Source organism: Coregonus clupeaformis, unplaced genomic scaffold (genome assembly GCF_020615455.1).
Source record: "Coregonus clupeaformis isolate EN_2021a unplaced genomic scaffold, ASM2061545v1 scaf0271, whole genome shotgun sequence".
Classification (NCBI taxonomy): Eukaryota; Metazoa; Chordata; class Actinopteri; order Salmoniformes; family Salmonidae; genus Coregonus; species Coregonus clupeaformis.
In genome coordinates, this window is record NW_025533726.1 from 12,112 (window position 1) to 39,438 (window position 27,327).

Below are 27,327 nucleotides of genomic sequence, written 5' to 3' on the forward strand. Positions count from 1 at the left end.
GACCTATATACTAGGCGGATGCCCAAAAAATTGTCAAAGACTCCAGTCACCCAAGTCATAGAATGTTCTCTCTGCTACCGCATGACAAGCGGTACCGGAGCGCCAAGTCTAGGTGCAAAAGGCTCCTTAACAGCTTCTACCCCCAAGCCAAAAGACTAGTGAATAATTCATCAAATTGCCACCCGGACTATTTACATTGACCCCCCACCCCCTTTGTTTTTACACTGCTGCTACTCGCTGTTTATTATCTATACATAGTCACTTTACCCCTACCTACATGTACAAATTATCTCGACTAACCTGTACTCCCGCATATTGACTTTGTACCGGTACCCCCTGTATATAGCCTCGTTATTGTTATTTTATTGTGTTACTTTTTATTTTATTTTTTACTTTAGTTTATTTAGTAAATATTTTCTTAACTCTATTTATTGAACTGCATTGTTGGTTAAGGGCTTGTAAGTAAGCATTTCACGGTAAGGTCTACACCTGTTGTATTCGACGCATGTGACAAATACACTTGTATTAGATTTTTTTTGATCAAGTACAAGGGAGGAGAGAGAACCCACAGACACTCTGCCCTCCAGGAATTGAGTTTGACACCCCTGCATTAGGCTATATGAGAAAGCACTCTGTCCATGATATGTGTCTGGTAAAGTGCATGTGATATGTGTCTGGAAAAGTGCATGTGGTGGTGATGGGGTTTGAGAGGGACAGGATGGAAAATACATGGGTCAAGCTAAACCACATGCAGCTGGCATCGAGCTAAAATAATTGAATTTATTGGCAGCCATCTTTATCTGACAGTCCTTTGCAGTGCTTGACTTGGACTGAAATACACTGCTCAAAAAAATAAAGGGAACATTTAAACAACACAATGTAACTCCAAGTCAATCACACTTCTGTGAAATCAAACTGTCCACTTAGGAAGCAACACTGATTGACAATACATTTCACATGCTGTTGTGCAAATGGAATAGACAACAGGTGGAAATTATAGGCAATTAGCAAGACACCCCCAATAAAATACTGGTTTTGCAGTTGGTGACCACAGACCACTTCTCAGTTCCTATGCTTCCTGGCTGATGTTTTGGTCACTTTTGAATGCTGGCGGTGCTTTCACTCTAGTGGTAGCATGAGACGGAGTCTACAACCCACACAAGTGGCTCAGGTAGTGCAGCTCATCCAGGATGGCACATCAATGCGAGCTGTGGCAAGAAGGTTTGCTGTGTCTGTCAGCGTAGTGTCCAGAGCATGGAGGCGCTACCAGGAGACAGGCCAGTACATCAGGAGACGTGGAGGAGGCCGTAGGAGGGTAACAACCCAGCAGCAGGACTGCTACCTCCGCCTTTGTGCAAGGAGGAGCAGGAGGAGCACTGCCAGAGCCCTGCAAAATGACCTCCAGAAGGCCACAAATGTGCATGTGTCTGCTCAAACGGTCAGAAACAGACTCCATGAGGGTGGTATGAGGGCCCGACGTCCACAGGTGGGGGTTGTGCTTAAAGCCCAACACCGTGCAGGACGTTTGGCATTTGCCAGAGAACACCAAGATTAGCAAATTCGCCACTGGCGCCCTGTGCTCTTCACAGATGAAAGCAGGTTCACACTGAGCACGTGACAGACGTGACAGAGTCTGGAGACACCGTGGAGAACGTTCTGCTGCCTGCAACATCCTCCAGCATGACCGGTTTGGCGGTGGGTCAGTCATGGTGTGGGGTGGCATTTCTTTGGGGGGCCGCACAGCCCTCCATGTGCTCGCCAGAGGTAGCCTGACTGCCATTAGGTACCGAGATGAGATCCTCAGACCCCTTGTGAGACCATATGCTGGTGCGGTTGGCCCTGGGTTCCTCCTAATGCAAGACAATGCTAGACCTCATGTGGCTGGTGTGTGTCAGCAGTTCCTGCAAGAGGAAGGCATCGATGCTATGGACTGGCCTGCCCGTTCCCCAGACCTGAATCCAATTGAGCACATCTGGGACATCATGTCTCGCTCCATCCACCAACGCCACGTTGCACCACAGACTGTCCAGGAGTTGGCGGATGCTTTAGTCCAGGTCTGGGAGGGAGATCCCTCAGGAGACCATCCGCCACCTCATCAGGAGCATGCCCAGGCGTTGTAGGGAGGTCATACAGGCACGTGGAGGCCACACACACACTACTGAGCCTCATTTTGACTTGTTTTAAGGACATTACATCAAAGTTGGATCAGCCTGTAGTGTGGTTTTCCACTTTCATTTTGAGGGTGACTCCAAATCCAGACCTCCATGGGTTGATACATTTGATTTCCATTGATAATTGTTGTGTGATTTTGTTGTCAGCACATTCAACTATGTAAAGAAAAAAGTATTTAATAAGATTATTTCATTCATTCAGATCTAGGATGTGTTATTTTAGTGTTCCCTTTATTTTTTTGAGCAGTGTATATGCCGGTACTCACTTTGGGTGCCGGTACTGTTTCCATTTAGGTGCAGGAGTTCCGCAATAAGTTAGAGCTAATATTCTATAAGAGGAAGAGGAGCTCAAGCAGTAGAACATTTGAGGTGCCGGTACTCCGCTCCGGTGAGCTCCAGCCCAAGTCACACTTTCCAAAAACAATCCCCTCAACAGATTTGTGATAAAAATGTAAATAGCCAACGATGATTACACATTGCAATCTGAACGTTAACATCAATATCGAGCCAACGTTTGCATCTAAATTGTTCAAAGACGCTCAGCAGTTTTTTAAAATGGAATAAATCACAGCTAGAGAAAGAGAGTTAGATGAAGTTGAAGTAGAGAGAGGGAGAGAGCAAGAGGAAAACAAAGCCTGCATCCCAAATGGCAGCCTATTCCCTATACAGTGGGGGAAAAAAGTATTTAGTCAGCCACCAATTGTGCAAGTTCTCCCACTTAAAAAGATGAGAGAGGCCAGTAATTTTCATCATAGGTACACATCAACTATGACAGACAAATTGAGGAAAAAAAATCCAGAAAATCACATTGTAGGATTTTTAATGAATTTATTTGCAAATTATGGTGGAAAATAAGTATTTGGTCACCAACAAACAAGCAAGATTTCTGGCTCTTACAGACCTGTAACTTCTTCTTTAAGAGGCTCCTCTGTCCTCCACTCGTTTCCTGTATTAATGGCACCTGTTTGAACTTGTTATCAGTATAAAAGACACCTGTCCACAACCTCAAACAGTCACACTCCAAACTCCACTATGGCCAAGACCAAAGAGCTGTCAAAGGACACCAGAAACAAAATTGTAGACCTGCACCAGGCTGGGAAGACTGAATCTGCAATAGGTAAGCAGCTTGGTTTGAAGAAATCAACTGTGGGAGCAATTATTAGGAAATGGAAGACATACAAGACCACTGATAATCTCCCTCGATCTGGGGCTCCACGCAAGATCTCACCCCGTGGGGTCAAAATGATCACAAGAACGGTGAGCAAAAATCCCAGAACCACACGGGGGGGACCTAGTGAATGACCTGCAGAGAGCTGGGACCAAAGTAACAAAGCCTACCATCAGTAACACACTACGCCGCCAGGGACTCAAATCCTGCAGTGCCAGACGTGTCCCCCTGCTTAAGCCAGTACATGTCCAGGCCCGTCTGAAGTTTGCTAGAGTGCATTTGGATGATCCAGAAGAGGATTGGGAGAATGTCATATGGTCAGATGAAACCAAAATAGAACTTTTTGGTAAAAACTCAACTCGTCGTGTTTGGAGGACAAAGAATGCTGAGTTGCATCCAAAGAACACCATACCTACTGTGAAGCATGGGGGTGGAAACATCATGCTTTGTGGCTGTTTTTCTGCAAAGGGACCAGGACGACTGATTCGTGTAAAGGAAAGAATGAATGGGGCCATGTATCGTGAGATTTTGAGTGAAAACCTCCTTCCATCAGCAAGGGCATTGCAGATGAAACGTGGCTGGGTCTTTCAGCATGACAATGATCACAAACACACCGCCTGGGCAACGAAGGAGTGGCTTCATAAGAAGCATTTCAAGGTCCTGGAGTGGCCTAGCCAGTCTCCAGATCTCAACCCCATAGAAAATCTTTGGAGGGAGTTGAAAGTCCGTGTTGCCCAGCGACAGCCCCAAAACATCACTGCTCTAGAGGAGATCTGCATGGAGGAATGGGCCAAAATACCAGCAACAGTGTGTGAAAACCTTGTGAAGACTTACAGAAAACGTTTGACCTGTGTCATTGCCAACAAAGGGTATATAACAAAGTATTGAGAAACTTTTGTTATTGACCAAATACTTATTTTCCACCATAATTTGCAAATAAATTCATTACAAATCCTACAATGTGATTTTCTGGAGAAAAAAAATCTCATTTTGTCTGTCATAGTTGACGTGTACCTATGATGAAAATTACAGGCCTCTCTCATCTTTTTAAGTGGGAGAACTTGCACAATTGGTGGCTGACTAAATACTTTTTTTCCCCACTGTATTGTGCACTACTTTTGACTAGAGCCTTATCTGTGATAATCCCATCCACACCTGTGGGAATGGAGTGGCTCAAGAGGCGACCTGGATCTGAAGTATTGTCTGTTGTTGTGTCTGTTTACTAATGACTGACAGGAGTTTTACCCCCTCAGCCTTCAGCCTTGGCACAGAACTGCCAACCAACACATCACCCCAGACAGGAGTGGGAATTAAACAAAGACTCAGGCAGCCCTATAGGGACGGCTTCACAGCTTGTCAAAATATGTCTTGCACTTAGATATGAGAAGAGCATGTACAAACACATTTTCTGGGACACTGAGCTGTCAACCTCTGCAGTGAACACAGTAGTCAGGAAGTCCAGCAGCATCATCAAGGACCCCACTCACCCCAGCCACGGACTGTTCACTACCGAAACGGTTCCTGGCCCAACGCTGTTAACCGCTAGGCTACCTGCCGACCACAACTGGGTTTAATATGCTAAAGATTAGTTCAGACCAGTGGAGGCTGCTGAGGGGAGGACGGCTCATAATAATGGCTGGAATGGCGTCAATGGAATGGTATCAAACACATCAAACACCTGGTTTCCATGTGGTTGATACCATTCCATTGACTCCATTCCAGCCATTACTGTGAGCTGTCCTCCCCTCAGCAGCCTCCACTGGTTCAGATTGGGTGTTGGCGTAAAAATAAGCTTTTTGCCCGACCGCAATGCATTATGGGAGTCATGTTCAATTAATATTTTCCAATACACATATTACAAAATAAAAGATGCATTCTCTGATGGCTCCGATGCAATACATTTAATAAATAGCAACATTTTGACAGCTACGCTGCCTTCATCAGGGTTTCATACACTCTAAATTCATAACAAAGCCTGTATCCTCAGCCTCAGTAAATTACATGAAAGGTTTGCAAACACATGGATCATGAATATAAAAGAAAATGATTAAATTAATCAAAGGCACATTTAGAATAAGCTATTTTTCTATAAAAGGCAAATTTACTGAAAAGTGGTATTTATCGAATGTTTTTTCCTGCAAAATCATATAAATGAGATTGACTAAAGCAACAAGGCACTAATGAGACACCAACGCTACCTGCATTGCTTCCGAGTGTCATATCTCCCAGCATTTGTCTCTCTGATTTTTGTGGCCAGCACTCGCACAATATTCACAAACAAAATAAAGTTGAGCTGAAAAACAAAACAAAGCAAGCATGATTCACTGGTCATTGTAGTAGGCCTACCATTCTGTAGGTGACATGGTCAGATTGTCTCATTGCATCAATGTTCTTAAGGTCCAAATACTGTAAATCCAAATGTATTGTAATGGACCAGAACTGACCCATGCAGGCATCAAATAACATGAAATCAAATCAATCAATCCATTGTCACTTAATAGGTTGGGAAATAGAGTTGCAAAATTCAAATTACTTTCCCAAAATTCCCAGGTTTTCCAGAAATCCTGGTTGGATGTTTCCCGAATCAGGATGGAATAAGCAGGAAATCCAGAATCCTTCCAAACAGGATTTAGGGAAAACCAGGGAATATTGGGAAAGTTACCAGAATTTTACAACTCTATTGGGGTATCAAATATATTATTATTCTGTAGCATTTCCTCACAGATAATATATGACAGAGACAGAGGGAACTGAAGGCTTAGCCTGCAGCTGCACTCTGATTCACTCTGGTCCACACAGTCTGACTGTCCGGATCTGCACTGGGTCCCTGAGGAGTAGATGTCAGCCAGTCAGTCTGTCCTCTGAAACTCCTTCTACTGAACTAAACCCACTAATAATTATAATATAATGAGCACATTATCAGCACATCATTTAAAAGGTCTGAACCACTGCTTTGGCATTCTCACTCTCTGGAGCCTGGATAGAAAAACGAATTGTGCAGTACCCGTGGTCTAGCTCCTGGCTTAGACATATACAGTGCATTCGGAAAGTATTCAGACCCCGTGACTTTTTCCACATTTTGTTACGCTAAAATTGATTAAATTGTTTTTCCCCCCTCATCAATCTACACACAATACCCCATAATGACAAAGCAAAAACAGGGTTTTATATTTTTGTTATATTTATTTTAATAACGGAAATATCACATTTACATGAGTATTCAGACCCTTTACTCAGTACTTTGTTGAAGCACCTTTGGCAGCGATTACAGCCTCGAGTCTTCTTGGGTATGACGCTACAAGCTGGGCACACCTGTATTTGGGAGTTTCTCCCATTCTTCTCTGCAGATCCTCTCAAGCTCTGTCAGGTTGGATGGGGAGCGTCGCTACACAGCTATTTTCAGGGCTCTCCAGAGATGTTCGATCGGGTTCAAGTCCGGGCTCTGGCTGGGCCACTCAAGGACATTCAGAGAATTGTCCCGAAGCCACCACTGCGTTGTCTCGGCTGTGTGCTTACGGTCATTGTCTTCTTGGAAGGTGAACCTTCGCCCCAATCTGAGGTCCTGAGACGCTCTGGAGCAGGTTTTCATCAAGGATCTCTCTGTACTTTGCTCTGTTAATCTTTGCCTCGATCCTGACTAGTCTCCTAGTCCCTGCCGCTGAAAAACATCCCCACAGCATGATGCTGCCACCAGCATGCTTCACCGTAGGGATGGTGCCAGGTTCCTCCAGACGTGACGTTCAATCTTGGTTTCATCAGACCAGAGAATCTTGTTTCTCATGGTCTGAGAGTCTTTAGGTACCTTTTGGCAAACTCCAAGCGGGCTGTCATGTGCCTTTTACTGAGCCAGCAGTAAGTGGAGTAAGCACTGGAGTGTTTTACGCATTGCTGCGTACCGCTCTATTGCTGAATAAAACATTTATTCTGTGATTTACCCTCCTGCGCCTGACTCAGTCCAAAATCACCCGCTACAGAATGACACACCCAACAGCATCGAGTCAGCAGGAAACGGGAATATGCCTGGAGTCGTGGAGCGGGTCCGGGAGCATTCCAACATGCTAGCCAGCTTGGGCAAAGCGATGGATTGGGTTCTCCAGGTCGTCTTGACGCCTGGAGAGGAGAGGACCTGACCCTTCGAGACCAGCTGAGCGACCAAATCCAGACACCCACACCCCAGCACCCAGAGGGAATCACCTATCCCGACCGAGGGAGTACGACGGGACAGCGGCCCGCTGCCAGGGATTCCTCCTGCAGCTGGACCTCTATTTTCCCACCATCAGCCCGGCTCCCTCGGAGCGGGAGAAGGTAGCCACTTGAGTAATCTGTGATAAATATGTTATTATAAACTGGGTGGTTCGAGCCAGGAGGAGGAGGTCGTCGGGTAAGCTTGGCTTTATACATAGCTTGGCTTTGTCGAGTAAGGCTTAAAACTATGTATTTTGATTGTAGTTAGGTATTGTAGGTAGGTATCGTGGGTTGTTGTAGGTAGTTATTGTATGTAATTATTGTAGGTTAAGTATTGTATTCGGCGGTGCCGGGTGTAGCACGAAGCTAGCTAGCTAGCTAACTCACCTCCTGGACTAGCTGGCGAGTGGCTATTAGCAACGGTATAGTTGTTTCACGCCTGAGAGTGCCTATAATTACGCCAGCTGGCTGCCTACAATAATTACATACAATAATTGCCTACCATTCAGCTGTTTTCTAACCTCATTGTCTGAACCGTTAACGTTAGGTAGCAAGTGGCTACTGCGCTTGAAAATTAGCAAGCTTGTTGCAACCTGGATAGCTACTTGTAAACAATAGCTGGAACGACCGAGCGAACAGACGCGAACTGGCTGAGTCAATTCAGTGGCTAGCTTTGCACTTGGCTAGCTAACACTAGCTGCTAGGGGTAAGTCATAACCTACACTTGTGTTTTTTATTTTTTTTACATATTGATAGCCCGAGTCGCTCAAGGAATTCGGGACATGGGTGACTAGTTAACGTTAGTTTGGCTCTCTCTGTGTATTCGTGCCGTGAAAGGAGAGGTTCTTCTTTGTCTGAAAACAATGGCTAGCTAGTTTGCTAACTATTCTAGCTAGCTAACTAACTAGCTATCAGCAACGGTATAGTTGTTTCACGCCTGAGAGTGCCTGTAATTACGCCAGCTGGCTGCCTACAATAATCACATACAATAATTGCCTACCATTCAGCTGTTTTCTAACCTCATTGTCTGAACCGTTAACGTTAGGTAGCAAGTGGCTACTGTGCTTGAAAATTAGCAAGCTTGTTGCAACCTGGATAGCTACTTGTAAACAGTAGCTGGAACGACCGAGTGAACAGACGCGAACTGGCTGAGTCAATTCAGTGGCTAGCTTTGCACTTGGCTAGCTAATAGTAGCTGCTAGGGGTAAGTCATAACCTACACTTGTGTTTTTTTTTTCATATTGATAGCCCGAGTCGCTCAAGGAATTCGGGACATGGGTGACTAGCTAACGTTAGTTTGGCTCTCTCTGTGTGTTCGTGCCGTGTGTTATGACGAGGTGCCCGGACGTTTTCACGGAATAATACTGCACCTAGTTAGCTAGCTGAATAAACTGGGTTAGTCTATTCCTAGAAAACATTGAACCGCTGTAGTTTACAACAATTATAGTTTCTGAGGTGGAAGTTGGGAGAGTTATATTTGGGAGTTGTGGCTCTCTCCTTTCCCAGATGTTTAGTTCATTTTATTCCGATCTCCTCTGCATTATTGTAGCCATCTGCTGCAGCCTGTCAACTATGCCTCTGCCTATCCCTGTTCTCTCCTCTCCGCACAGGCTACACAAACGCCTCACACCGCGTGGCTGCTGCCTCTCTAACCTGGTGGTCCCTGCACGCACCATACACCTGGAGCTCCAGGTCTCAGGCAGCCTCTGGAACTGCCGTTCTGCTGCCAACAAGGCTGACTTCATCCCAGCCTATGCTACCCTCCAGTCCCTCGACTTCCTGGCGCTGACGGAAACATGGATTACCACTGAAAACACTGCTACTCCTACTGCTCTCTCCTCGTCTGACCATGTGTTCTCGCATACCCCGAGAGCATCTGGTCAGAGGGGTGGTGGCACAGGAATCCTCATCTCTCCCAAGTGGACATTCTCAATTTTTCCCCTAACCCATCTGTCTATCTCCTCATTTGAATTCCATGCTGTCACAGTCACTAGCCCATTTAAGCTTAATATCCTTGTCATCTATCGCCCTCCAGGTTCCCCTGGAGAGTTCATCAATGAGCTTGACGCCTTGATAAGTTCCTTTCCTGAGGATGGCTCACCCCTCACAGTTTTGGGGGATTTCAACCTCCCTACGTCTACATTTGACTCATTTCTCTCTGCCTCCTTCTTTCCACTCCTCTCCTCTTTTGACCTCACCCTCTCACCGTCCCCCCTACTCACAAGGCAGGCAATACGCTTGACCTCATCTTTACTAGATGCTGCTCTTCTACTAATCTCACTGCAACTCCCCTCCATGTCTCCGACCACTACTTTGTATCCTTTTCTCTCTCGCTCTCCTCCAACACTACTCACTCTGCCCCTACACAGATGGTAATGCGCCGCCGCAACCTTCGCTCTCTCTCTCCCACTACTCTCTCCTCTTCCATCCTATCATCTCTTCCCTCTGCTCCCCATCCTTCTCCCTCCAATCTCCTGATTCTGCCTCCTCAACCCTCCTCTCCTCCCTTTCTGCATCCTTTGACTCTCTGTGTCCCCTATCCTCCCGGCCGGCTCGGTCCTCCCCTCCAGCTCCGTGGCTTGATGACTCATTGCGAGCTCACAGAACAGAGCTCCGGGCAGCGGAGCGGAAATGGAAGAAAACTAAACTCCCTGCCGACCTGGCATCTTTTCACTCCCTCCTCTCTACATTTTCTTCATCTGTTTCTGCTGCTAAGGCCACTTTCTACCACTCTAAATTCCAAGCATCTGCCTCTAACCCTAGGAAGCTCTTTGCCACATTCTCATCCCTGCTGAATCCTCCTCCCCCCCTCTCTCTCTGTGGATGACCTCGTCAACCACTTTGAAAAGAAGGTTGACGACATCCGATCTTCGTTTGTAAAGTCTAATGACACTGCTGGTCCTGCTCACACTGCCCTACCCTATGCTTTGACTTCTTTCTCCCCTCTCTCTCCAGATAAAATCTTGCGACTTGTGACTGCAGGCCACCCAACAACCTGCCCGCTTGACCCCATCCCCTCCTCTCTTCTCCAGACCATCTCCGGTGACCTTCTCCCCTACCTCACCTCGCTGATCAACTCATCCTTGACCGCTGGCTATGTCCCTTCCGTCTTCAAGAGAGCGAGAGTTGCACCCCTTCTCAAAAAAACCAACACTCGATCCCACTGATGTCAACAACTACAGACCAGTATCCCTTCTTTCTTTTCTTTCCAAAACTATTGAGCGTGCCGTCTTTAGCCAACTCTCTTGCTATCTCTCTCAGAATGACCTTCTTGATCCAAACCAGTCAGGTTTCAGGACTGGTCATTCAACTGAGACTGCTCTTCTCTGTGTCACGGAGGCTCTCCGCACTGCTAAAGCTAACTCTCTCTCCTCTGCTCTTGTCCTTCTAGACCTGTCTGCTGCCTTTGATACTGTGAACCATCAGATCCTCCTCTCCACCCTCTCCGAGCTGGGCATCTCCGGCGCGGCTCACTCCTGGATTGCGTCCTACCTGACCGGTCACTCCTACCAAGTGGCGTGGCGAAAAGCTGTCTCCGCACCACGTGCTCTCACCACTGGTGTCCCCCAGGGCTCAGTTCTAGGCACTCTCCTATTCTCCCTATACACCAAGTCACTTGGCTCTGTCATATCCTCACATGGCCTCTCCTATCATTGCTACGCTGACGATACACAACTAATCTTCTCCTTTCCCCCTTCTGATAACCAGGTGGCGAATCGCATCTCTGCATGTCTGGCAGACATATCAGTATGGATGACGGATCACCACCTCAAGCTGAATCTTGGCAAGACGGAGCTGCTCTTCCTCCTGGGGAAGGACTGCCCGTTCCATGATCTCGCCATCACGGTTGACAACTCCGTTGTGTCCTCCTCCCAGAGTGCGAAGAGCCTTGGCGTGACCCTGGACAACACCCTGTCGTTCTCCGCTAACATCAAGGCGGTGACCCGATCCTGCAGGTTCATGCTCTACAACATTCGGAGAGTACGACCCTGCCTTACACAGGAAGCGGCACAGGTCCTAATCCAGGCACTTGTCATCTCCCGTCTGGATTACTGCAACTCGCTGTTGGCTGGGCTCCCTGCCTGTGCCATTAAACCCCTACAACTCATCCAGAATGCCGCAGCCCGTCTGGTGTTCAACCTTCCCAAGTTCTCTCACGTCACCCCCGCTCCTCCGCACACTCCACTGGCTTCCAGTTGAAGCTCGCATCTGTTACAAGACCATGGTGCTTGCCTATGGAGCTGTGAGGGGAACGGCACCTCTGTACCTTCAGGCTCTGATCAGTCCCTACACCCAAACGAGGGCATTGCGTTCATCCACCTCTGGCCTGCTGGCTCCCCTTCCTCTACGGAAGCATAGTTCCCGCTCAGCCCAGTCAAAACTGTTCGCTGCTCTGGCACCCCAATGGTGGAACAAGCTCCCTCACGACGCCAGGACAGCGGAGTCACTCACCACCTTCCAGAGACATTTGAAACCCCACCTCTTTAATGAATACCTGGGATAGGATAAAGTAATCCTTCTACCCCCCCTAAAAAAAATAAAAATTGTAAAGTGGTTATCCCACTGGCTATAGGGTGAATGCACCAACTTGTAAGTCGCTCTGGATAAGAGCGTCTGCTAAATGACGTAAATGTAAATGTAAATGTAAGGTGTCTGCCCTCGTCTCCTGCTTCTCGGGGAAAGCCCTGGAGTGGGCCAAAGCGGTCGGGAGTGAAGGAGGAGACGCGTTGGACAACTACGGGGCGTTCGCTCGCCTCTTCCGGGTAGTCTTCGATCATCCCCCTGAAGGAAGAGAGGCAGGCGAGCACCTGGTCCATCTGAGGCAAGGGACGAGGACCGCGCAAGACTTTGCCCTGGAGTTTAGAACTATAGCGGCAGGGTCCGGGTGGAACAAGCGGGCCCTTATCTACCACTTCCGGTGCAGCCTGCGGGAGGACGTCTGAAGGGAGCTAGCCTGCCGGGATACCATGCTGACTTTCAACCAGCTGGTGGACATGGCCATCCGGTTGGACAACCTGCTGGCTTCCAGAGGACATCCTGGAAGGGGCCTGCCCGTTTCACCCCCCTGCAACCCGGATTACATTCCGATGGAGCTGTGTGGTGCAACGATCTGGGAGAACGGAGGACGACAGATCCAGTGTCACTCTTGTGGCAAGAGAGGACATTCTGCTGCACGTTGTCGTCAGAATTCTTCTGGATCTGGAGGCGGCAGGCAGGGTACTCTCGCGTCACCCCAGGTAGCGTAAACCCACACTCGTTCAGAGCCCTCTGCTGCGCACTTCACCATACACGTCAACTTCCCTGAGCACACGGTAGTTCCCCAGTATAAGGCGCTGGTCGATTCAGGTGCAGCTGGGAACTTTATGGACAGGTCTGGCAAGTGTCTTCACTGACATTTTCAACATGTCCCTGACTGAGTCTGTAATACCAACATGTTTCAAGCAGACCACCATAGTCCCCGTGCCCAAGGACTCTAAGATAACCTGCCTAAATGACTACCGACCCGTAGCACTGACGTCTGTAGCCATGAAGTGCTTTGAAAGGCTGGTCATGGCTCACATCAACAGTATTATCCCAGAAACCCTAGACCCACTCCAATTTGCATACCGCCCCAACAGATCCACAGATGATGCAATCTCTATCGCACTCCACACTGCCCTTTCCCACCTGGACAAGAGGAACACCTACGTGAGAATGCTTTTCATTGACTACAGCTCAGCATTCAACACCATAGTGCCCTCTAAGCTCATCACTAAGCTAAGGATCCTGGGACTAAACACCTCCCTCTGCAACTGGATCCTGGACTTCCTGACGGGCCGCCCCCAGGTGGTAAGGGTAGGTAACAACACATCTGCCACACTGATCCTCAACACGGGGGCCCCTCAGGGGTGCGTGCTCAGTCCCCTCCTGTACTCTCTGTTCACCCATGACTGCATGGCCAGGCACGACTCCAACACCATCATTAAGTTTGCCGACGACACAACAGTGGTAGGCCTGATCACCGACAACGATGAGACAGCCTATAGGGAGGAGGTCAGAGATCTGGCCGTGTGGTGCCAGGACAACAACCTCTCCCTCAACGTGACCAAGACAAAGGAGATGATTGTGGACTACAGGAAAAAAAAGAGGACTGAGCACGCCCCCATTCTCATCGACGGGGCTGTAGTGGAACAGGTTGAGAGCTTCAAGTTCCTTGGTGTCCACATCACCAACGAACTATCATGGTCCAAACACACCAAGACAGTCGTGAAGAGGGCACGACAAAGCCTATTCCCCCTCAGGAGACTAAAAAGATTTGGCATGGGTCCTCAGATCCTCAAAAAATTCTGACTGGTTGCATCACCGCCTGGTATGGCAACTGCTTGGCCTCCGACCGCAAGGCACTACAGAGGGTAGTGCGTACGGCCCAGTACATCACTGGGGCAAAGCTTCCTGCCATCCAGGACCTCTATACCAGGCGGTGTCAGAGGAAGGCCCTCAAAATTGTCAAAGACTCCAGCCACCCTAGTCATAGACTGTTCTCTCTGCTACCGCACGGCAAGCGGTACCGGAGTGCCAAGTCTAGGTCCAAAAGACTTCTCAACAGCTTCTACCCCCAAGCCATAAGACTCCTGAACAGCTAATCATGGCTACCCGGACTATTTGCACTGTCCCCCCACCCCATCCTTTTTACGCTGCTGCTACTCTGTTAAGTATTTATGCATAGTCACTTTAACTCTACCCACATGTACATATTACCTCAACTACCTCAACTAGCCGGTGGCCCCGCACATTGACTCTGCAACGGTACCCCCCTGTATATATAGCCTCCCTACTGTCACTTTATTTTACTTCTGCTCTTTTTTTTCTCAACACTTTTTTTTGTTGTTGTTTTATTTTTACTTTTTTTGTTTAAAATAAATGCACTGTTGGTTAAGGGCTGTAAGTAAGCATTTCACTGTAATGTCTGCACCTGTTGTATTCGGCGCATGTGACCAATAAAATTTGATTTGATTTGAGGTCTTTAGCTAATAGGTTATGTATCACATTGGTTCCCCTACCCATTCCATTGCCCATCAAAGCACTTGACAGTCGACCATTAGGGTCAGGTTTTGTTAAGGAGGTTACAGCACCAGTCACGATGATTATGCAGGAGACCCATAGGGAGCAAATCACTTTTTATATTATTGAGTCCCCTGATTTCCCTGTTGTGTTGGGCCTTCTCTGGCTAGCACTACACGACCCCACCTTTTCATGGCCACAAAGGGTTCTCACGGGGTGGTCGCGAGAGTGTCAGGGTAGGTGTCTAGCTGTTTCCATTGGTGCAACCACGGTGGAAAGTCCAAACACTACCTCCACCGTGCGCATTCCCCCCGAATACCTCGACTTGGCGCACACGTTTTCCAAAATGCAGGCGACCAAATAACCACCTCATCAGGCGGGGGATTGCGCGATAAACCTCTGGTTAGACGCTGTGCCTCCCAGGAGTTATGTCTATCCCCTGTCGCAGGCTGAATGGAGGCTATGGAGACATACGTCCCTGCGCCAGGGGTTCATACGTCGCTCCACTTCACCCGCCTCCTCAAGTTTATTTTTCGTGAAGAAGAAAGACGGAGGTCTGCGCCCTTGCATTGATTACCGGGCACTTAATCAAACGACCATTCGCTATAGTTACCCTCTACCACTCATCTCCTCTGTTATCGAATCAATGCATGGGGCGCGCTTCTTCACGAAATGAGATCTCCGGAGTGTGTACAACCTGGTGCGTGTCCCGGAAGGGGACGAGTGGAAGACAGCATTCAGCACAACCACTGGGAATTACAAATACCTGGTGATGCCGTACGGGTTGATGAATGCTCCATCCGTCTTCCAGTCCTTTGTGAACGAGGTGTTTCGTGACATGCTTGGTCGCGGTGTGGTGGTCTACATCGATGACATTCTGGTGTATTCCGCTACGCGCGCCGAGCATGTGTCCCTGGTTCGCAGAGTGCTGGGCCGACTGTTGGAACATGACCTTTATGACAAGGCAGAAAAGTGCCTGTTCTTCCAACAGTCCGTCTCCTTCCTCAGATCCCACAGCTGTTGGCTGTTGTCAAAGCCCTGACCGCGTGGAGGCACTAGCTCGAGGGGGCGAAACACCCTCTCCTCGTCTGGACTGACCACCGTAACCTGGAGTACATCCGGGCAGCGAGGAGGCTGAACCCTCGCCAGGCCAGGTGGGCCTTGTTCTTCACCCAGTTTGATTTCACGTTGTCATACATACCAGGTACTAAGAATGTGAAGGCAGACGCACTGTCACGGCTGTACGCCACAGAGGAGAGGCCCATAGACAACACCCCAATACTCCCGGCCTCCTGCATTGTGGTGCCGGTAGTGTGGGCGGTGGACGCGGACATAGAGCGGGCGTTATGCACAGAGCCATCTCCACCTCAGTGCCCAGCTGGGCTGTGGTATGTGCCGTCTCTTGTCTGTGATCGTCTGATCTATTGGGCACACGCGTCCCCCTCCTCTGGTCACCCAGGTATCGGCCGTACAGTGCACCGCTTGACAGGGAAGTACTGGTGGCCTACCTTGGCTAAGGACGTGAGGGTGTATGTCTCCTCCTGCTCGGTGTGCGCCCAGAGTAAGGCACCTAGGCACCTCCCAGCGGGTAAGTTACATCCCTTACCATTTCCACAACGGCCATGGTCCCACTTGTCAATTGATTTCCTAAATGATCTTCCCCTCTCTCAGGGTAACACCACCATCCTGGTTGTTGTGGACCGCTTTTCTAAAGCCTGTCGCCTCCTTCCTCTGCCCGGTCTCCCCACGGCCCTGCAAACTGCGGAAGCCAAGTTTACTAACGTCTTCCGGCACTTCGGGGTGCCAGAGGACATAGTGTCTGACCGGGGTCCCCAGTTTATATCTAAGATCTGGAAGGCGTTCATGGAACGTCTGGGGGTCTCGGTCAGCCTGACCTCTGGGTTTCACCCGTCTAATGGGCAGGTGGAACGGGTGAATCAGGATGTGAGTAGGTTCCTGCGGTCCTACTGCCAGGACCGGCCGGGGGAGTGGTCGGTGTTCTTGCCATGGGCCGAATATGCCCAGAACTCTCTCCGCCACTCCTCCACTAACCTATCTCCATTTCAATGTGTTTTAGGTTATCAGCCGGTCCTGGCACCGTGGCATCAGAGCCAGACCGAAGCTCCTGCGGTAGATGACTGGTTTCGGCGCGTGGAGGAGACGTGGAACGCTGCCCACGTCCACCTCAAGCGCGCTGTGTGTCGCCAGAAGCCCAACACTGACCACCACCGCAGTGAGGCCCCGGTCTTTGTACCGGGTGATCGGGTCTGGCTCTCGACCCGGAATCTGCCCCTCCGCCTGCTCTTCTGGAAGCTGAGCCTGCGGTTTGTGGGGCCGTTCAAAGTCCTGAGGATATAGGTTACTACTCCCTCCTGATTACCGTATTAACCCCTCGTTTCACGTGTCTCTCCTCAGGCCGGTGGTGGCTGGTCCGCTCCAGGAGTCTGAGGTGCGGGAGGTCCCTCCTCGCCTTGCTCCGCGTCCTCCTGGCCGTCCCCGAGGCCGGTGCCAGCGCATTGCAAGGGGGGGGGGGGGGTTTACTGTCACAACTTCCTCCGAAGCTGCCTCCTCTCCTTGTTCGGGCAGGCTTCGGCGTTCGTCGTCACCGGCCTTCTAGCCACTGCCGCGTCTCATCTCGTCATTCTATTTGTTTTGTCTTGTTTATTATACATCTGGTTCATATTTCCTCATCAGTACCTGTATAAGTATTCCCTCTGCCCCCCTTGTCTTTGTTTATTGTGGAGGTTACATTAGCTCGGTGGAGCTATATTGTATTGTGTATCGCCGGGATATTCACCCGTGTGCCTTGTTTTCCCCAGTGCACCGTTTTCCCGCACTGGAGTGTTTTACGCATTGCTGCGTACCGCTGTATTGCCAAATAAACCATTTATTCTGTGATTTACCCTCCTGCGCCTGACTCCGTCCAAAATCACCCGCTACATTATGTAAATAATAAATGTGCAAAAATGTCTAAAAACCAGTTTTTGCTTTGTCATTATGGGGTATTGTGTGTAATGAGGGAAAAATAATAATTTCATCAATTTTAGAATAAGGCTGTAATGTGGAAAAAGTCAAGGGGTCTGAATACTTTCCGAATGCACTGTATTCCTCTCTCCGCCGGATATTGGGTTTCAATCCCCACTCCAACCGTTGAATCTGTTAATCCCACCTGCCTGTCGCCCCCTCTGTCATTTCGGTCTCAATAAAGATAAATAAACAAGATTCTGGGCATTGATACACAGCATATCAAATTAACTCCCTCACCATTATCTCTAATCATGTAATTTCAACCATGATATCATTGAACTTGTATCATCAAAGGTTTGGATGAGATTACATTTTAATCGTAAGGCAGGGCTGTAGACTGTATTCCATTTGATTTCATTAGGATAACCTAAGTCCTTGGTCCACCTCATGCGGCAGGTTAAGAGCAATAGTATTGAAAGAGATGGAAATGTATGTATCTCTGCTGAGGCTGAGCCGGTGGTGTCAGTTTGAGAGTGTATACACTAGGCTTAGGTACTCAGGTAGGGGACAGTTATACTGTACACTAGGGAGTCACTATGGAGCAGGGACAGGTATACTGTACACTAGGGAGTCACTAGGCCACTAAGGAGCAGGAGGAACGTATACTGTACACTAGGGAGTCACTAGGCCACTAAGGAGCAGGAGGAAGTTATACTGTACACTAGGGAGCTGTATAGAAAATAAAAAGCTTTTTTTAAAACCAAGATATGAGTTAGCAATGTAACTTTCTAGTAATGGATGCAAACTACCGGATTCTGGCTATGAATGATGAATTAGGGAGAGGCATTATCATGTTTTTTACTGCAATTGATGTCACTTACACCAATGGCTGTAAGGATGGGAACTTGATAGATCCATTTAATGTTACCCGCACTTAACTCCCAGCATCTGTTTAGAGAGAGAGAGAGAGAGAGAGAGTGAGATTAGAGTACATTTGTACTGCAGGAGTTCCTTACTGCTCTCAAAACAGTATGTCGTCGTGCAACAAACGTGTAGTCTCTCTTGCCAGACTCAGGGCGCTCCGCATGCACAGCGGCTGTGAGAAGAGGCTAAAAAAAGTGTAATGTTGTCATGTCAAAGGTGTACAGCTGCAACAATAAGGCAAGTAGGCCGCTGACTGTGACTGAGAACAAGAGTACTGCATCACCTCGGGAGATCCTATTTCCAAACCAGATGATTGCGGGGAGCCTAAACAGCTGATGCAGTTCATCTCAACAGGGTCCTGCATGCTACGCTGGGCTCCTCTCCTGTGTTGCTGGAGGTGTCTGTGGAACATGGATATGGTAGGTGAAGGAGGAGGTTGAGTGTCACTCTCACCCACCGTGCGTCTGCCAGCGTTGCCCGGACAACAGCCCAGGCGGCGACAAAGAGAGCAGGGACACCTGGAATTAGAGAGGACAATGATTGATTACTGCGGTCTCAAGATCTTACAAGATTCAGTACGCTGAATACATTTAATTGATACTGGCAAGAGCAGTGGGATTTTTTCTTCTTTTAAGATATTAAATTATTCCCATGCACCTGCAACAAGCAAACTGATATGTGTGAGTGCTTTTCCTGTTTTGAATAACAGCTATATTAACAGGTGGCCGTCAACAACATGAGCGCTGTGGTGATTGGATGACTGCATGTGTTTCTAAGACGGCAGAGCAGCTCACCCCATCCAATCAGGGTAAAGCCCCACAGGTATTTGGTGTCCGAGTAGAAGGCCATGAAGATGAGGCTGTGGAGGTACAGCCCCTCTACCAGGATCCAGTAGTAGTTGGTTGCCAGGAAGTAAATGAAGAGCAGCACAGTGATCTTGCATCCAACCTGGTAAAAACAACAGCTTGTTAAAACATCCTGTAGTGCAGAGCTGTGGTCCAGTGGTAACACTTTCGTCTCCATACACATACAGTATGCACCCCCCCTGCCGGCAACCAGGGTTCAATCCCTGCATGCTCCCTTCTCACTGTGTCTCCTCCTCGTCACTTATCTCCCACTCTAATCTATCTGTCAATAAAGCACAATTGAAAGGATGTGATTGTTAGCCTAGCCACACGAGCTGAACCACACAGAATGCTTTGTGACGGCAAAACATATCCCGACTGATTGAATTATTAGTCATAGTAGGGATATCAGATGTGTTGGTGCCTACAGTTTTAGCTGCAAACAGATGTTTGTTCATCTATGCACAAATTGTCACATCTGTATTATGTTTGTCATGATTTACCTGCTGAGTGAATAGTATTTGTTTTTCTAGTAATACAAACTAGATAGTTAACTAAATAGTATGTTTTTCTAGTAATAATAAATTAAGTTCTCGGAAAAGAAAAACCTTTGAACGTTATTCTCTTTACTTGATGTTGGTCTGTCGTGATGATGGATATTTGTATGGAGAGTTCAGTTCAAGCTAAGGATTATGAGGACGACACAGAAAATGACTGATGCAGTGTTGTTTTCTGTTAAAGTCATATGGCGTTGCCACCGCAAGGTCCTCAACATTATCAAAAACATTGGTTACGTATAGGAGTGACATGGGTTTGAATCCCCACCCCAGCCACTTTCTCCCCTCCACAAACTATACGTCTACATTCTGAACTATCTAAATAAAGATACAAATATGGAAAAAGACAAGTCTCTGGGCCTGTCTGAATACCCCTACTTGCGTTCTAAATAGTACTCTGATTGGGTATGCAAAAACCGAAAGATACAGTGGGGAAAAAAAGTATTTAGTCAAATAAATCAAATCAAATCAAATTTTATTGGTCACATGCGCCGAATACAACAGGTGCAGACATTACAGTGAAATGCTTACTTACAGCCCTTAACCAACAGTGCATTTATTTTAAACAAAAAAAAGTAAGAATAAAACAACAACAAAAAAGTGTTGAGAAAAAAAGAGCAGAAGTAAAAATAAAGTGACAGTAGGGAGGCTATATATACAATAGAATAAAGTGACAGTAGGGAGGCTATATATACAGGGGGTACCGTTGCATAGTCAATGTGCGGGGGCACCGGCTAGTTGAGGTAGTTGAGGTAATATGTACATGTGGGTAGAGTTAAAGTGACTATGCATAAATACTTAACAGAGTAGCAGCAGCGTAAAAAGTATGGGGTGGGGGGGCAGTGCAAATAGTCCGGGTAGCCATGATTAGCTGTTCAGGAGTCTTATGGCTTGGGGGTAGAAGCTGTTGAGAAGTCTTTTGGACCTAGACTTGGCACTCCGGTACCGCTTGCCGTGCGGTAGCAGAGAGAACAGTCTATGACTAGGGTGACTGGAGTCTTTGACAATTTTGAGGGCCTTCCTCTGACACCGCCTGGTATAGAGGTCCTGGATGGCAGGGAGCTTTGCCCCTGTGATGTACTGGGCCGTACGCACTACCCTCTGTAGTGCCTTGCGGTCAGAGGCCAAGCAGTTGCCATACCAGGCGGTGATGCAACCAGTCAGGATGCTCTCGATGGTGCAGCTGTAGAATTTTTTGAGGATCTGAGGACCCATGCCAAATCTTTTTAGTCTCCTGAGGGGGAATAGGCTTTGTCGTGCCCTCTTCACGACTGTCTTGGTGTGTTTGGACCATGATAGTTCGTTGGTGATGTGGACACCAAGGAACTTGAAGCTCTCAACCTGTTCCACTACAGCCCCGTCGATGAGAATGGGGGCGTGCTCAGTCCTCTTTTTTTTCCTGTAGTCCACAATCATCTCCTTTGTCTTGGTCACGTTGAGGGAGAGGTTGTTGTCCTGGCACCACACGGCCAGATCTCTGACCTCCTCCCTATAGGCTGTCTCATCGTTGTCGGTGATCAGGCCTACCACTGTTGTGTCGTCGGCAAACTTAATGATGGTGTTGGAGTCGTGCCTGGCCATGCAGTCATGGGTGAACAGAGAGTACAGGAGGGGACTGAGCACGCACCCCTGAGGGGCCCCCGTGTTGAGGATCAGTGTGGCAGATGTGTTGTTACCTACCCTTACCACCTGGGGGCGGCCCGTCAGGAAGTCCAGGATCCAGTTGCAGAGGGAGGTGTTTAGTCCCAGGATCCTTAGCTTAGTGATGAGCTTTGAGGGCACTATGGTGTTGAATGCTGAGCTGTAGTCAATGAATAGCATTCTCACGTAGGTGTTCCTCTTGTCCAGGTGGGAAAGGGCAGTGTGGAGTGCGATAGAGATTGCATCATCTGTGGATCTGTTGGGGCGGTATGCAAATTGGAGTGGGTCTAGGGTTTCTGGGATTATGCTGTTGATGTGAGCCATGACCAGTCTTTCAAAGCACTTCATGGCTACAGACGTCAGTGCCACGGGTCGGTAGTCATTTAGGCAGGTTATCTTAGAGTTCTTGGGCACGGGGACTATGGTGGTCTGCTTGAAACATGTTGGTATTACAGACTCAGTCAGGGACATGTTGAAAATGTCAGTGAAGACACTTGCCAGTTGGTCAGCACATGCTCGGAGTACACGTCCTGGTAATCCGTCTGGCCCTGCGGCCTTGTGAATGTTGACCTGCTTAAAAGTCTTACTCACATCGGCTACGGAGAGCGTGATCACATAGTCGTCCGGAACAGCTGGTGCTCTCATGCATGCTTCAGTGTTGCTTGCCTCGAAGCGAGCATAGAAGTGGTTTAGCTCGTCTGGTAGGCTTGTGTCACTGGGCAGCTCGCGGCTGTGCTTCCCTTTGTAGTCTGTAATAGTTTTCAAGCCCTGCCACATCCGACGAGCGTCAGAGCCAGTATATAGCCACCAATTGTGCAAGTTCTCCCACTTAAAAAGATGAGAGAGGCCTGTAATTTTCATCATAGGTACACGTCAACTATGACAGACAAAATGAGGAAAAAAAATCCAGAAAATCACATTGTAGGATTTTTAATGAATTTATTTGCAAATTATGGTGGAAAATAAGTATTTGGTCAATAACAAAAGTTTCTCAATACTTTGTTATATACCCTTTGTTGGCAATGACACAGGTCAAACGTTTTCTGTAAGTCTTCACAAGGTTTTCACACACTGTTGCTGGTATTTTGGCCCATTCCTCCATGCAGATCTCCTCTAGAGCAGTGATGTTTTGGGGCTGTCGCTGGGCAACACGGACTTTCAACTCCCTCCAAAGATTTTCTATGGGGTTGATATCTGGAGACTGGCTAGGCCACTCCAGGACCTTGAAATGCTTCTTACGAAGCCACTCCTTCGTTGCCCGGCCGGTGTGTTTGGGATCATTGTCATGCTGAAAGACCCAGCCACGTTTCATCTTCAATGCCCTTGCTGATGGAAGGAGGTTTTCACTCAAAATCTCACGATACATGGCCCCATTCATTCTTTCCTTTACACAGATCAGTCGTCCTGGTCCCTTTGCAGAAAAACAGCCCCAAAGCATGATGTTTCCACCCCCATGCTTCACAGTAGGTATGGTGTTCTTTGGATGCAACTCAGCATTCTTTGTCCTCCAAACACGACGAGTTAAGTTTTTACCAAAAAGTTATATTTTGGTTTCATCTGACCATATAACATTCTCCCAATCCTCTTCTGGATCATCCAAATGCACTCTAGCAAACTTCAGACGGGCCTGGACATGTACTGGCTTAAGCAGGGGGACACGTCTGGCACTGCAGGGTTTGAGTCCCTGGCGGCGTAGTGTGTTACTGATGGTAGGCTTTGTTACTTTGGCCCCAGCTCTCTGCAGGTCATTCACTAGGTCTCCCCGTGTGGTTCTGGGATTTTTGCTCACCGTTCTTGTGATCATTTTGACCCCACGGGGTGAGATCTTGCGTGGAGCCCCAGATTGAGGGAGATTATCAGTGGTCTTGTATGTCTTCCATTTCCTAATAATTGCTCCCACAGTTGATTTCTTCAAACCAAGCTGCTTACCTATTGCAGATTCAGTCTTCCCAGCCTGGTGCAGGTCTACAATTTTGTTTCTGGTGTCCTTTGACAGCTCTTTGGTCTTGGCCATAGTGGAGTTTGGAGTGTGACTGTTTGAGGTTGTGGACAGGTGTCTTTTATACTGATAACAAGTTCAAACAGGTGCCATTAATACAGGTAACGAGTGGAGGACAGAGGAGTCTCTTAAAGAAGAAGTTACAGGTCTGTGAGAGCCAGAAATCTTGCTTGTTTGTAGGTGACTGTCACGGATTCTGCCGAGGCTGCTCCTCCTCCTTGCTCGGGCAGGCTTCGGCGTTCGTCGTCCCCGGAGTACTAGCTGCCACCGCTGGATGTTCTCGATAGTTGTTTGGTCTGGTCTTGTGTGTGCACCTGTTTCGTATTGAGTATTGATTATGTCACCTATAAGTTTCCCTTTTGGTTTGTTTGCAGTTGTGTGTAATTGTCCGCCTGTCCGATTGGTGTCTCGTTAGATGTTTAGTGTTTTACGCGTGTGTGCGTAATCGTTCGCCTCCTTTGTTTAGAGGCCTTTTGTTTTGACTTTGTGCATTCTAAGTAAAGTCATTTTGGACTTAGCCTCCTTGTCCTGCGCTTGACTCCACCACTGCATCCACATCAATTTTCGTGACAGTGACCAAATACTTATTTTCCACCATAATTTGCAAATAAATTCATTAAAAATCCTACAATGTGATTTTCTGGATTTTTTTTCCTCAATTTGTCTGTCATAGTTGACGTATACCTATGATGAAAATTACAGGCCTCTCTCATCTTTTTAAGTGGGAGAACTTGCACAATTGGTGGCTGACTAAATACTTTTTTTCCCCACTGTATATAGTATGTGACATTTCTAAAATGTATGCTGTAAACGCCAGGATTTCATATTTCTAATATACATTCACTAGGATGAATTCGCTGCACACTGAAGAGAATTGTCTTTCTAGACTCACATGTTTGACTACAGCTGATAATCAAGTACCAAAATGAACGAATGGCGGGAAACAACACAATTGACTATCGCCCCATAGCACTCACTTCTGCCATTATGAAGTGCAGTCTAGTTAAGGAACACATATCACCTCCACATTACCCGACACCCTAGACCCACTGCAATTTGCATACCGCCCCAATAGATCCACGGATGACGCAATCGCCTGCACACTGTCCTATCCCATCTGGACAAGAGGAATACCTATGTAAGAATGCTGTTCATTGACTACAGCTCAGCCTTCAACACCATAGTACCCTACAAGCTCATTATTAAGCTCAGGGCCCTGGGTCTGAACCCTGTGCTGGGTCCTAGACTTCCTGGCGGTAGGCAACAACACCTCCACTACACTGATCCTCAACACAGGGGCTCCACAAGTGTGCATGCTCAGCCCCCTCCTGTACTCCCTGTTCACCCATGACTGCGTGGCCACGCACATCTCCAACTTAATCATCAAGTTTGCTGACGTCACAACAGTGGTAGGCCTGATTACCAACAACAACGAGACAGTCTACAGGGAGAAGGTGAGGGCCCTGGCGGAGTGGTGCCTGGAAAATTACCTCTCCATCAACGTCAACAAAACGAAGGAGCTGATCGTTGACTTTAGGAGACAGCAGAGGGAGCACGCCCCCATCCACATCGACGGGGACGCAGTGGAGAAGGTTAAAAGCTTCAAGTTCCTCGCCGTACACATCACTGACAATCTGAAATGGTCCACCCACACAGACAGACAGTTCTTCAGGAGGCTGAAGAAATTCGGCTTGGCCCCTAAGACTATCACAAACTTTTACAGATGCACCATTGAGAGCATCCTGTCAGGCTGTATCACCGCCTGGTACGACAACTGCACCGTCCGCAACCGCAGGGCTCTCCAGAGGGTGGTGCGGTCTGCCCAATGCATCACCAGGGGCACACTGCCTGCCCTGCAGGTCATCTACAGCACCCAGTGTCACAGGAAGGCCAAGAAGATCATCAAGGACCTCAGCCACCCGAGCCACGGCCTGTTCACCCCGCTATCATCCAGAAGGCGAGGTCAGTATAGGTGCATCCAAGCTGGGACCGAGAGACTGAAAAACAGCTTCTATCTCAAGGCCATCAGACTGTTAAATAGTCACCACTAGCCGGCCTCTGCCCAGAACCTGCCCTGAACTTTAGTCACTGTCACTAGCCGGCTACCACCCGGTTACTCAACCCAGCACCTTAGAGGCTGATGCCCTATGTACAGTACATAGAAATTGAACACTGTTTTACCCACTTCATATGTATATAGTGTATTATAGTCAAGGCCTATCCTATTTAACTATTGCTGTACAAATACTATTCTATCCACATACTATCCATAATTTCCGTAATGTCTATACATGCCATCATATACATATATACAGTGGGGAAAAAAGTATTTAGTCAGCCACCAATTGTGCAAGTTCTCCCACTTAAAAAGATGAGAGAGGCCTGTCATTTTCATCATAGGTACACGTCAACTATGACAGACAAATTGAGAAAAGAAAATCCAGAAAATCACATTGTAGGATTTTTAATGAATTTATTTGCAAATTATGGTGGAAAATAAGTATTTGGTCACCTACAAACAAGCAAGATTTCTGGCTCTCACAGACCAGTAACTTCTTCTTTAAGAGGCTCCTCTGTCCTCCACTCGTTACCTGTATTAATGGCACCTGTTTGAACTTGTTATCAGTATAAAAGACACCTGTCCACAACCTCAAACAGTCACACTCCAAACTCCACTATGGCCAAGACCAAAGAGCTGTCAAAGGACACCAGAAACAAAAGTGTAGACCTGCACCAGGCTGGGAAGACTGAATCTGCAATAGGTAAGCAGCTTGGTTTGAAGAAATCAACTGTGGGAGCAATTATTAGGAAATGGAAGACATACAAGACCACTGATAATCTCCCTCGATCTGGGGCTCCACGCAAGATCTCACCCCGTGGGGTCAAAATGATCACAAGAACGGTGAGCAAAAATCCCAGAACCACACGGGGGGACCTAGTGAATGACCTGCAGAGAGCTGGGACCAAAGTAACAAAGCCTACCATCAGTAACACACTACGCCGCCAGGGACTCAAATCCTGCAGTGCTAGACGTGTCCCCCTGCTTAAGCCAGTACATGTCCAGGCCCGTCTGAAGTTTGCTAGAGTGCATCCAGAAGAGGATTGGGAGAAAGTCATATGGTCAGATGAAACCAAAATAGAACTTTTTGGTAAAAACTCAACTTGTCGTGTTTGGAGGACAAAGAATGCTGAGTTGCATCCAAAGAACACCATACCTACTGTGAAGCATGGGAGTGAAAACATCATCCTTTGGGGCTGTTTTTCTGCAAAGGGACCAGGACGACTGATCCGTGTAAAGGAAAAATGAATGGGGCCATGTATCGTGAGATTTTGAGTGAAAACCTCCTTCCATCAGCAAGGGCATTGAAGATGAAACGTGGCTGGGTCTTTCAGCATGACAATGATCCCAAACACACCGCCCGGGCAACGAAGGAGTGGCTTCGTAAGAAGCATTTCAAGGTCCTGGAGTCTCCAGATCTCAACCCCATAGAAAATCTTTGGAGGGAGTTGAAAGTCCGTGTTGCCCAGCGACAGCCCCAAAACATCACTGCTCTAGAGGAGATCTGCATGGAGGAATGGGCCAAAATACCAGCAACAGTGTGTGAAAACCTTGTGAAGACTTACAGAAAACGTTTGACCTGTGTCATTGCCAACAAAGGGTATATAAGAAAGTATTGAGAAACTTTTGATATTGACCAAATACTTATTTTCCACCATAATTTGCAAATAAATTCATAAAAAATCCTACAATGTGATTTTCTGGATTTTTTTTTCTCATTTTGTCTGTCATAGTTGACGTGTACCTATGATGAAAATTACAGGCCTCTCT

At 47.7% G+C, this 27,327-nt stretch overlaps 1 protein-coding gene across 1 annotated transcript in view; it reads right to left on the bottom strand.

Annotated features, from left to right (window-relative positions):
• Positions 1 to 27,327, bottom strand: part of LOC121554186 (parathyroid hormone 2 receptor-like) — a 58,447-nt gene that overhangs the window by 4,975 nt on the left and 26,145 nt on the right. Inside the window, exons 8-11 of the mRNA XM_045214512.1 lie at positions 19,251 to 19,404; positions 18,914 to 18,974; positions 18,414 to 18,480; positions 5,538 to 5,632 (exon numbers count right to left, since the gene is read on the bottom strand). Coding sequence (XP_045070447.1) covers positions 5,538 to 5,632; positions 18,414 to 18,480; positions 18,914 to 18,974; positions 19,251 to 19,404 — 377 coding nt within the window. The remainder of the gene's footprint in view (positions 1 to 5,537; positions 5,633 to 18,413; positions 18,481 to 18,913; positions 18,975 to 19,250; positions 19,405 to 27,327) is intronic.